General features: G+C 46.5%; 1 protein-coding gene and 2 long non-coding RNA genes across 3 annotated transcripts; all 3 read right to left on the reverse strand.

Moving 5' to 3' along the window:
- Positions 1-181: 181 nt before the first annotated feature.
- On the reverse strand, positions 182-677 carry LOC123469330. The gene is made up of 3 exons (XR_006642557.1): positions 470-677; positions 306-404; positions 182-239 (listed from the first exon to the last, which is right to left on the reverse strand). It is a non-coding gene; the product is annotated as an uncharacterized LOC123469330 (long non-coding RNA).
- Positions 678-1,256: 579 nt separating this feature from the next.
- Positions 1,257-6,627, reverse strand: LOC123469332 (the record flags this gene model as incomplete). Its single annotated transcript, XM_045168141.1, is given in 2 exon segments — positions 1,257-6,051; positions 6,113-6,627. Coding segments are annotated over 2 exon segments (5,310 nt in total), but the record flags the coding sequence as incomplete, so codon positions are not given.
- A 4,022-nt stretch (positions 6,628-10,649) lies between these two features.
- LOC123469331 lies at positions 10,650-11,566 on the reverse strand. Its single transcript, XR_006642558.1, has 4 exons — positions 11,097-11,566; positions 10,933-11,031; positions 10,792-10,865; positions 10,650-10,728 (listed from the first exon to the last, which is right to left on the reverse strand). It is a non-coding gene; the product is annotated as an uncharacterized LOC123469331 (long non-coding RNA).
- Positions 11,567-12,136: the final 570 nt, after the last annotated feature.

The following is a 12,136-nucleotide window of genomic DNA, read 5'->3' on the forward strand; positions in this document are numbered from 1 at the left end:
TTGTATTCAATGTGAATACACTGTTTGTTTCGGGAGCTCAGTGGTAATGACTCGAAGATGGCTATTGATGATGAATGATATGTGTATGGGTATGAATATGATACTACACGAAGAAGAACAAGAATTAATTTCAGGCAAGTACGAAGCAATTGAACAACTAAATTACCTCATAGGCTAGGTTTTCCACCTAGTCTCTGAGCGGGTGTGGATCACACTCACACAACCAGCACTGACATTCACTAGAGGGAGGGGGGAGGCAATCAGTCATTAATTGAACTATATGACACAGACACGAAACAAATTACCTTCAACGTACACACAGAAAGCAAGGGAAAGACAGGTGGAGACGAGCACGAAGGCTGCCTGACAGACGTTTCACCCCAGACCTAGGTCTGGCCAATATTCTAGTAGACACAATAGCAAAATATAACATCGACTACAATACAAATCACACGTACAAAAGACATACCTAGTAGAAGCGATCACCACAACACTACACAATCAAAGGTGATGGACAAATAAGTGCGACACTGACCATGTGACGTGAGCAAAACGCCATTACATCATCTAAAACGCGGAATGACAGGAGGGACAAAGGGCAAGCAAGGTGACAAAAGACAAACGACATGCGAGGCCGTCCCTCTCGTGGCGAAAACTTAAGCTGGCGCCGCACCATTCTCCCCGCATCCGTCGCATCCGGACTGGACTCGACGGATGCTGACTCCAGCAGAGCCAGCGTGTTTATTCCCCGACGGAAGACGCCTCGGTCAAAGCGGACGTCCACTGCTCGCACTAATCCATCGGGCCGCGGGGAAGACGTGGATGATCCGCCCGAGATTCCACTGACTGCGCCTCAGATTTTTGTCCACCTCCAGCACGACGTCTCCGACGGCGAAGTTGGGCTGCGGTATCTTCCATTTCTGTCGCCCTGCCAGCGACTGAAGATATGTTCCCTTCCACTGATCCCAGAAGAGGTTCAGCGTTCTCTGTAGATACCGGAAATGCTCTCTCGGCAGAGCGTCGTCGAAACTTCCGACTGGTGGTGTAGCGGAATTGGGCCGATTCAAGAAATCCGCTGGAGTAAGAGGCCTTAAGTCTTCCGGGTCCTCGCTGACGGTTGTCAACGGCCTTCCATTGAGCAGTCCCGCTATTTCGTACAGTAAAGTTCGGAGGGTTTCCTCCGTCGGATGACGGAGGCCCTTTTTCTCCTCGTCCAACGCTGCGTATAAGGCCCGTTTGGTAGATTTGACGAGAGATTCGTGCGCCCCGCCGAAATGCGGAGTCCTGGGCGGCTGAAACTTCCATTCCATGCAGTGGGTTTGAATAAACTTGACGACCGCCGGATCTTCGTATAACTCTGCCGCCATCTCGCGGAGCTCCCGTTCTGCTCCGATGAAATTGGTTCCATTGTCGGTATGGAGAACGCGTGGTTGCCCATACAGGCCGATAAAGCGTCGAAGAATGAGCAGGAAGTCGTCCGATGAAAGACTGGTCACCAGTTCCAGGTATACCGCTCGGGTCACCAGGCAGGTGAACAATACGCCCCATCTCTTCGCCGTCCGGTTTCTGGATAGTAATACGTCCAGCGGGCCGAAAAGATCACAGGCTGTCCGCGTGAAAGGGGGCGATCCGAACTCCAAACGTGACGCCGGGAGATCCGCCATCATCTGTTCTCCTGGCTTTGCGCGCTCACGCCGACATCTTTCACATTCACGCCGGACCTTCTTCACCAGCTGTCGGCCGCGGGGAATCCAAAAATGTTGCCGGATGTAGCTGAGCTGGTAATCCGTTCCCACGTGTTTCAACGCTGCATGGAACGAACGCACAATCTTGATTGTAAACTGGTGTGACGCCGAAAGAATGGGCGGGTGCAGCTGCTCGTACGGGAGCTTCGCCCGGCCGATCCTGCCCCCTAGGCGGAGAATTCCGTCTTTCCCCAGAACTGGGGCCAGTGACAGCAAAGGCGAGTCTTGCCGGAGCCACTTTCCCCTCCGGAGTCTCTCGATGTCTTCCGCAAAACTTTCCACCTGGCTTCTTCTCACCAGCTCCAAATAAGTCCCTTCCAGCCGGACGAGTAAAGGCAAGTCGTTCTCCTCTATGCTGACGCCGTCCCAGTCCAATGTGGGTGTGTCGACACGGACCTGGCAGACTCGGACGGGTCGGATTTCTTCGATGACGGTCATCCATGGTAGGTCTGGCGGCCACTGCTCCGTGGTCTGCCGTAAGAAGTCCGGCCCGTCCCACCACCGGGGTGACAACGCCTCCTCTTCAATGGTTGACCGCGTCGCCTCGTCTGCCGGGTTCAAACGGCCTGGGAGGAACCGCCACTCTTCGGGTTCGGTGAGGGTCTGGATCTCCCCGACCCGATGGCTCACGAACATCTGATATTTCGCTGCTGTCGCGCGGATCCAATTCCGCACGGTGCTGGAGTCCGTCCAGAAGAAGCGTCGACGGAGTTTCCGGGTCATTGCCCCTTCCACCGTTCTGGCCAGTCTGGCCGCTTGCAGCGCTGCGTTTAGTTCCAACTTAGGAACTGATAGGGTCTGTTTTGGTGCGAGCTTCGTCACCGCCCGCACTTGCCGAATCTCGATGCTTCCGTCGCGATAGATTTGACGAACATAAGCCACGGCGGCATATGCCTCTTCGGAAGCGTCCCCGAATATGTGTAGTTCCGTCTCCTCAATCAGCCACTCCTGCGGAAACAAGCATCTGGGAATTTTTACGGCGTTCAGCTGTTTGAGCGTGTCGAACCACTTCTCCCACCACTTCCGGCTCTCACCAACTACCGGGTCCGTCCACTGTAATCCCTGCACGCCGAGCTCACGTAGTTTGATTTTGGCTTTCACCACCATCGGGGCAGCCATGCCCTGCGGGTCAAAAAGACTCGCAACCTTGCTGGCGATGCCTACCCGGGTGTAGACGACTTCGGTAATGTGGTCCACCTTAAACGTGAGGATGTCCGACTGGGCCTCCCAGCAAACTCCAAGCACCTTTTCTGCTTCTACGCCATTCAGAGAAAGTTCGGTCGTTGTTGCGCCGTCCGCGGCCATTTCCTGACTGAATTCGGGGGAATTCGAGACCCATCCTTCCAGGTGCAGATCCGCCTTCGCGAGCGCGTCGCTCACTGCTCGTGCTTCTTTTACACCTAGCTCGACCGAAGCCGCCGAACTGAGATAATCATCCACGTAAAATTTTGATTTGATGGCAATGAGGACATCCGGATCTTGACTGTAGTCGGCCGCTGCCCGTCGCGTCACGCTGATGGCTAAAAAGGGTGAGCAGGTAGCTCCGAACGGCAGGCGAGTAAACTCGCAGACATGAGGTATCGTTTCGCCCTTCCGCTGCCACAGGAATCGAAAATAACGACAATCTTCCGGTCTCATTCGTATGCGGCTAAACATTGCCCCGATATCCGAGGCCCATGCTACCGCCCCTTCGCGGAATTTTAGAATCACCGCCGGAAGTGGAGCTTGAAGCGCTGGTCCGCTGAGAATGGCGTCGTTCAACGCCTTACCCTGGTATTTTGCCGCTGCATCGAAGACAACTCGGGTCTTCTTCCCTTTCCGTACGCCGTGATGGGCCAGGTAGTATTCCGGTTGTCCTAGTCTCTCCTCTTCAACGACGCGTGCGTAACCCTCGGTGAAGTTTTTTTCCATGGCCACTCGATAATCCGCTTCGAATGTTTCATCTTCGTCGAAACGCCGGAGCAAGCTTGTCAGTCTCTTCTGCGCCAACACCTTGTTGTTTGAGAGCGCCGGCTCCCCCGTTCGCCATGTAATCGGTACCTCGTATCCGCATTCCAATCTCCGGACTCCGGATTCAAAGATCTGGACGGCTTGTTTGTCCTCTTCGGAGATGCAGGCGATCCGGTGTTCGGTGCCGAACTCCTCGGTGTCACAGAACCGGCGCATCTGCTGCGCTAAAGCTCCAACGTCCTCGTCCGTCGCGAATATGGCGTGGCTCCTGATGTTGTTGGCCGCATCTCTCTCGCCAATCACCCCACGCACTACCCAGCCCAGTCTCGTCCGACTGGCAACGGGCTCGAAGTCTCGACCGACGCGCGTCTCAAGAGCTGCTGTGAGATGAATGGCATCACTCCCGAGGAGAATATCGACACGACCCCCGCTGCTGTAAAGAGGTAGATCCTCCAGATGTTTCCATCTCCGCTTCATCAACTCCCAGTCGATGACAGGCACCAAGCTGGCCACAGTCGGCATCGTAGATCCGCAAAGGTCAATGGTCTCGCCGGAAGATAATCTGATCCGCAGCTGGATGCATCGGGACGTGTACTTGTTGACTATTCCACCGGCACCGTCGACTGTGAGTGTCTGCGCGCTCCCCTGCAATCGCAGACGTCGAACAAAGCCTTCTCGGAAGAGAGTGCTATCGCTCCCTTCGTCTACAAAGCCGTTCGCCCGAACGATATTTCCGTCGATGTCGAAAACCTCCAACGGGATCATTCCGACCGCCGTCCTGAGCTTGGCTGAATTTGAACGGGCCGCCGCGGGTCGTGCAGCCTCCTCTGGTTGAGTTTCAGCATCTTCATGCAGTAGGACGTGGTGCCAGTGCTTGCAGTCGGGTACTGAACAGGGCCTCTTCGTTGGGCATTCACGTGTAGAATGTTTGGGTCTGAAACAGCAAAAGCATAACCTATGACGAATGCAGAAGAATAGCCGGTCCTTGGATGACAGCCTTTTAAAGTTTCCACAATTCTCCAGATGATGCGGGCCGTCACACTGGAAGCAGTAGGCTTTTGGGCGGGGCTTGGCGCCTCCATTTCTTCCACCGGAATCTGCAGCTGGCTTAGCTCCGCCTCCTCTTCTTTCGCTCTCTGCATTTGTTGAGTGGGTCCGGGCATTCCATTTTGAGTGCTGTTTCGCTGGGCCACCACCCATTTGTTCCGCCGCAAGGCTGTGAGCATTTTGATATGCAGATGCTCTGCTGCAGAGCCATCGACCAAACATATTTAGATTTCTTTTGTCGATGCCGGCAGACCGAACTTCGTTCCAGGCGAGTCTGTCCTGGATTGGCAGTTTGAGGCAAATCCGATCGATAATGTCAACGGATGCAGTTTCTCCTATCCGATGGAGATCAAAAAGGTAGGTTCGAGTCTTCTCGGCGAACCTCCGGAACGATGTTGGGTCCTGTTTGCTGATGTCCAGCCTTTCGACGGCCTGAATGAGAGCCGCACGCATGACGTCCCTCCGCCCATAAGTCTCCTTTAGCCGGCAGAGCGCTTCGACGTATGCGGTCTCTCCTCCGCCGAGTCCGTAGACAATGTCCGAACAATCTCCTCGTAGGTGGCGCTTGAGAATGGCTAATTTTTCTGCTGCGGCACGATCAGTGTCGTGTACCAACGCCTTGAAGAGATCAATCCAATTAAACCAATGCAAGGCTTGTCCGCTGAAATCTCCTAAATCTGCTTTGATGGTCGCTCGGGCACCAGTACTCGACCGCTGAGGGGGAGGTAACCGCCCGTCACGATAAAGGTCGATCCAGCCGTCGGGCGTCGTGTCATCTGTCGGCTCGTTGTTATCGTAGAATTGTTGCGAGCGGCACCAATCCTTAACATTCTGTTTTCTCTGTTCCTCGTCGTCAAGTACTGGATCTTCGGTTGTCTTCAACTGACGTAGCGCCTGCTCAGCTTCTTTCCTCTCCCTTGAAGTCGAACTTGAGGCTCGAGGCGTTGCAGGTGGGGCTCTCTGGGAAAGGCTTGTCCTCCGGCTAATATGGCTCAATGAAGCTGGACTGGGAGCACGGTTGCTGGGACGACCTGGTACTGTTCCTTGCCCTGGGTTAACCCGGTTGGTTGGTTGATGGACGGCTGATCCCTGTCTGAGACCGACCAGTGGATGTACAACGGAGCTGGACGAGGAACAGGCTCTGCTTCCTGCTCGGGTCGATGGGTCGTCCCCCCGGGCTTCGAGATACTGACGAAAGTCTTCCTCGACTATCCCCACCGCTTGGATGTACGTTAGGTGGATCCGATATTGTTCATCCGTGTCCTTCGACACGCTACTGGAGGCGAGCCTCGTATTGTTTTTCCTCAGCCTCGACGAGCAATTGTTGCACGTGATTCAGCAAGCGTTGAATAGCACCACGAGATCCTCGCTCAGCAATGGATTTCTGGATCGTTGTGCAAGCCATCGAAATCTTCCTCCGCAAATTCTTCCGCATCAGCTTCTCCTTGCTCACTCGCTCCTCTTCCTCCCTGATGGCACTTCCGTCCGGCGTAGTCGTTGGCCCTGCCACCAGATTCCGGCCGCGTGAACGTCTTCGCGTGGTCGTAGGATTCGTAGGCGTCGTGTCAGGTACCGTCACGCTAGCCAGGGGCCCCGCTGGACCGCTTATAGCCTTTGGAGGGGGTTGAGGAACTTGCGGAACAGATGGAGCACCCGTTGGACCGACTGCATTTAATCGGGGCACTCCAGGAGCTGGCATGTTGTTAGTTGGCCCAGTCGTGCCGATGACAGACGAAGCTGGCCCGGATGGACCAACTGGACCCGAAGGTGGTCCCGCTGGACCGGCTGTTATCTGTGCAGCAGCAGTTGACGGAACGTTCGTCGGACCAGGTGGTACCACGGCTTGACTCGGTGCAAGTGGGACGTTTGCAACTGTGGAATCCATCCTCCCTTTTCACTAGACTGCAGGCTCCGGTTCGAAGGACCAAATGTTTCGGGAGCTCAGTGGTAATGACTCGAAGATGGCTATTGATGATGAATGATATGTGTATGGGTATGAATATGATACTACACGAAGAAGAACAAGAATTAATTTCAGGCAAGTACGAAGCAATTGAACAACTAAATTACCTCATAGGCTAGGTTATTCCACCTAGTCTCTGAGCGGGTGTGGATCACACTCACACAACCAGCACTGACATTCACTAGAGGGAGGGGGGGAGGCAATCAGTCATTAATTGAACTATATGACACAGACACGAAACAAATTACCTTCAACGTACACACAGAAAGCAAGGGAAAGACAGGTGGAGACGAGCACGAAGGCTGCCTGACAGACGTTTCACCCCAGACCTAGGTCTGGCCAATATTCTAGTAGACACAATAGCAAAATATAACATCGACTACAATACAAATCACACGTACAAAAGACATACCTAGTAGAAGCGATCACCACAACACTACACAATCAAAGGTGATGGACAAATAAGTGCGACACTGACCATGTGACGTGAGCAAAACGCCATTACATCATCTAAAACGCGGAATGACAGGAGGGACAAAGGGCAAGCAAGGTGACAAAAGACAAACGACATGCGAGGCCGTCCCTCTCGTGGCGAAAACTTAAGCTGGCGCCGCACCACTGTTATACCATGAGTTTTTACTTCTATATGTAAACTGCATGGAATATACTTGTATTCAATGTGAATACACTGTTATACCATGAGTTTTTAGTTCTATATGTAAACAGCATCAAATATACTTGTATTCAATGTGAATACACTGTTATACCATGAGTTTTTACTTCTATATGTAAACTGCATGGAATATACTTGTATTCAATGTGAATACACTGTTATACCATGAGTTTTTACTTCTATATGTAAACTGCATGGAATATACTTGTATTCAATGTGAATACACTGTTATACCATGAGTTTTTAGTTCTATATGTAAACAGCATCAAATATACTTGTATTCAATGTGAATACACTGTTATACCATGAGTTTTTAGTTCTATATGTAAACTGCATGGAATATACTTGTATTCAATGTGAATACACTGTTATACCATGAGTTTTTACTTCTATATGTAAACTGCATGGAATATACTTGTATTCAATGTGAATACACTGTTATACCATGAGTTTTTAGTTCTATATGTAAACAGCATCAAATATACTTGTATTCAATGTGAATACACTGTTATACCATGAGTTTTTACTTCTATATGTAAACTGCATGGAATATACTTGTATTCAATGTGAATACACTGTTATACCATGAGTTTTTAGTTCTATATGTAAACAGCATCAAATATACTTGTATTCAATGTGAATACACTGTTATACCATGAGTTTTTACTTCTATATGTAAACTGCATGGAATATACTTGTATTCAATGTGAATACACTGTTATACCATGAGTTTTTAGTTCTATATGTAAACAGCATCAAATATACTTGTATTCAATGTGAATACACTGTTATACCATGAGTTTTTACTTCTATATGTAAACTGCATGGAATATACTTGTATTCAATGTGAATACACTGTTATACCATGAGTTTTTAGTTCTATATGTAAACAGCATCAAATATACTTGTATTCAATGTGAATACACTGTTATACCATGAGTTTTTACTTCTATATGTAAACTGCATGGAATATACTTGTATTCAATGTGAATACACTGTTATACCATGAGTTTTTAGTTCTATATGTAAACAGCATCAAATATACTTGTATTCAATGTGAATACACTGTTATACCATGAGTTTTTACTTCTATATGTAAACTGCATGGAATATACTTGTATTCAATGTGAATACACTGTTATACCATGAGTTTTTAGTTCTTATATGTAAACAGCATGGAATATACTTGTATTCAATGTGAATACACTGTTATACCATGAGTTTTTAGTTCTATATGTAAACAGCATCAAATATACTTGTATTCAATGTGAATACACTGTTATACCATGAGTTTTTACTTCTATATGTAAACAGCATGGAATATACTTGTATTCAATGTGAATACACTGTTATACCATGAGTTTTTAGTTCTATATGTAAACAGCATCAAATATACTTGTATTCAATGTGAATACACTGTTATACCATGAGTTTTTACTTCTATATGTAAACAGCATGGAATATACTTGTATTCAATGTGAATACACTGTTATACCATGAGTTTTTAGTTCTATATGTAAACAGCATCAAATATACTTGTATTCAATGTGAATACACTGTTATACCATGAGTTTTTAGTTCTATATGTAAACAGCATCAAATATACTTGTATTCAATGTGAATACACTGTTATACCATGAGTTTTTACTTCTATATGTAAACTGCATGGAATATACTTGTATTCAATGTGAATACACTGTTATACCATGAGTTTTTACTTCTATATGTAAACTGCATGGAATATACTTGTATTCAATGTGAATACACTGTTATACCATGAGTTTTTAGTTCTATATGTAAACAGCATCAAATATACTTGTATTCAATGTGAATACACTGTTATACCATGAGTTTTTACTTCTATATGTAAACTGATTTTTTTTTATTCAATGGAATATACTTCTATATGTAAACTATTTCTTTTCAATGTGAATACACTGTTATACCATGAGTTTTTAGTTCTATATGTAAACAGCATCAAATATACTTGTATTCAATGTGAATACACTGTTATACCATGAGTTTTTACTTCTATATGTAAACTGCATGGAATATACTTGTATTCAATGTGAATACACTGTTATATCATGAGTTTTTACTTCTATATGTAAACTGCATGGAATATACTTGTATTCAATGTGAATACACTGTTATACCATGAGTTTTTAGTTCTATATGTAAACAGCATCAAATATACTTGTATTCAATGTGAATACACTGTTATACCATGAGTTTTTACTTCTATATGTAAACTGCATGGAATATACTTGTATTCAATGTGAATACACTGTTATACCATGAGTTTTTAGTTCTATATGTAAACTGCATGGAATATACTTGTATTCAATGTGAATACACTGTTATACCATGAGTTTTTACTTCTATATGTAAACTGCATGGAATATACTTGTATTCAATGTGAATACACTGTTATACCATGAGTTTTTACTTCTATATGTAAACTGCATGGAATATACTTGTATTCAATGTGAATACACTGTTATACCATGAGTTTTTACTTCTATATGTAAACTGCATGGAATATACTTGTATTCAATGTGAATACACTGTTATACCATGAGTTTTTACTTCTATATGTAAACAGCATCGAATATACTTGTATTCAATGTGAATACACTGTTATACCATGAGTTTTTACTTCTATATGTAAACTGCATGGAATATACTTGTATTCAATGTGAATACACTGTTATACCATGAGTTTTTAGTTCTATATGTAAACAGCATCAAATATACTTGTATTCAATGTGAATACACTGTTATACCATGAGTTTTTACTTCTATATGTAAACTGCATGGAATATACTTGTATTCAATGTGAATACACTGTTATACCATGAGTTTTTAGTTCTATATGTAAACAGCATCGAATATACTTGTATTCAATGTGAATACACTGTTATACCATGAGTTTTTACTTCTATATGTAAACTGCATGGAATATACTTGTATTCAATGTGAATACACTGTTATACCATGAGTTTTTACTTCTATATGTAAACTGCATGGAATATACTTGTATTCAATGTGAATACACTGTTATACCATGAATTTTTAGTTCTATATGTAAACAGCATCAAATATACTTGTATTCAATGTGAATACACTGTTATACCATGAGTTTTTACTTCTATATGTAAACTGCATGGAATATACTTGTATTCAATGTGAATACACTGTTATACCATGAGTTTTTAGTTCTATATGTAAACAGCATCAAATATACTTGTATTCAATGTGAATACACTGTTTGTTTCGGGAGCTCAGTGGTAATGACTCGAAGATGGCTATTGATGATGAATGATATGTGTATGGGTATGAATATGATACTACACGAAGAAGAACAAGAATTAATTTCAGGCAAGTACGAAGCAATTGAACAACTAAATTACCTCATAGGCTAGGTTATTCCACCTAGTCTCTGAGCGGGTGTGGATCACACTCACACAACCAGCACTGACATTCACTAGAGGGAGGGGGGGAGGCAATCAGTCATTAATTGAACTATATGACACAGACACGAAACAAATTACCTTCAACGTACACACAGAAAGCAAGGGAAAGACAGGTGGAGACGAGCACGAAGGCTGCCTGACAGACGTTTCACCCCAGACCTAGGTCTGGCCAATATTCTAGTAGACACAATAGCAAAATATAACATCGACTACAATACAAATCACACGTACAAAAGACATACCTAGTAGAAGCGATCACCACAACACTACACAATCAAAGGTGATGGACAAATAAGTGCGACACTGACCATGTGACGTGAGCAAAACGCCATTACATCATCTAAAACGCGGAATGACAGGAGGGACAAAGGGCAAGCAAGGTGACAAAAGACAAACGACATGCGAGGCCGTCCCTCTCGTGGCGAAAACTTAAGCTGGCGCCGCACCATTCTCCCCCGCATCCGTCGCATCCGGACTGGACTCGACGGATGCTGACTCCAGCAGAGCCAGCGTGTTTATTCCCCGACGGAAGACGCCTCGGTCAAAGCGGACGTCCACTGCTCGCACTAATCCATCGGGCCCGGGGAAGACGTGGATGATCCGCCCGAGATTCCACTGACTGCGCCTCAGATTTTTGTCCACCTCCAGCACGACGTCTCCGACGGCGAAGTTGGGCTGCGGTATCTTCCATTTCTGTCGCCCTGCCAGCGACTGGAAGATATGTTCCCTTCCACTGATCCCAGAAGAGGTTCAGCGTTCTCTGTAGATACCGGAAATGCTCTCTCGGCAGAGCGTCGTCGAAACTTCCGACTGGTGGTGTAGCGGAATTGGGCCGATTCAAGAAATCCGCTGGAGTAAGAGGCCTTAAGTCTTCCGGGTCCTCGCTGACGGTTGTCAACGGCCTTCCATTGAGCAGTCCCGCTATTTCGTACAGTAAAGTTCGGAGGGTTTCCTCCGTCGGATGACGGAGGCCCTTTTTCTCCTCGTCCAACGCTGCGTATAAGGCCCGTTTGGTAGATTTGACGAGAGATTCGTGCGCCCGCCGAAATGCGGAGTCCTGGGCGGCTGAAACTTCCATTCCATGCAGTGGGTTTGAATAAACTTGACGACCGCCGGATCTTCGTATAACTCTGCCGCCATCTCGCGGAGCTCCCGTTCTGCTCCGATGAAATTGGTTCCATTGTCGGTATGGAGAACGCGTGGTTGCCCATACAGGCCGATAAAGCGTCGAAGAATGAGCAGGAAGTCGTCCGATGAAAGACTGGTCACCAGTTCCAGGTAT

The sequence above is a fragment of the Daphnia magna genome, unplaced genomic scaffold, assembly GCF_020631705.1.
Source record: "Daphnia magna isolate NIES unplaced genomic scaffold, ASM2063170v1.1 Dm_contigs579, whole genome shotgun sequence".
Classification (NCBI taxonomy): domain Eukaryota; kingdom Metazoa; phylum Arthropoda; class Branchiopoda; order Diplostraca; family Daphniidae; genus Daphnia; species Daphnia magna.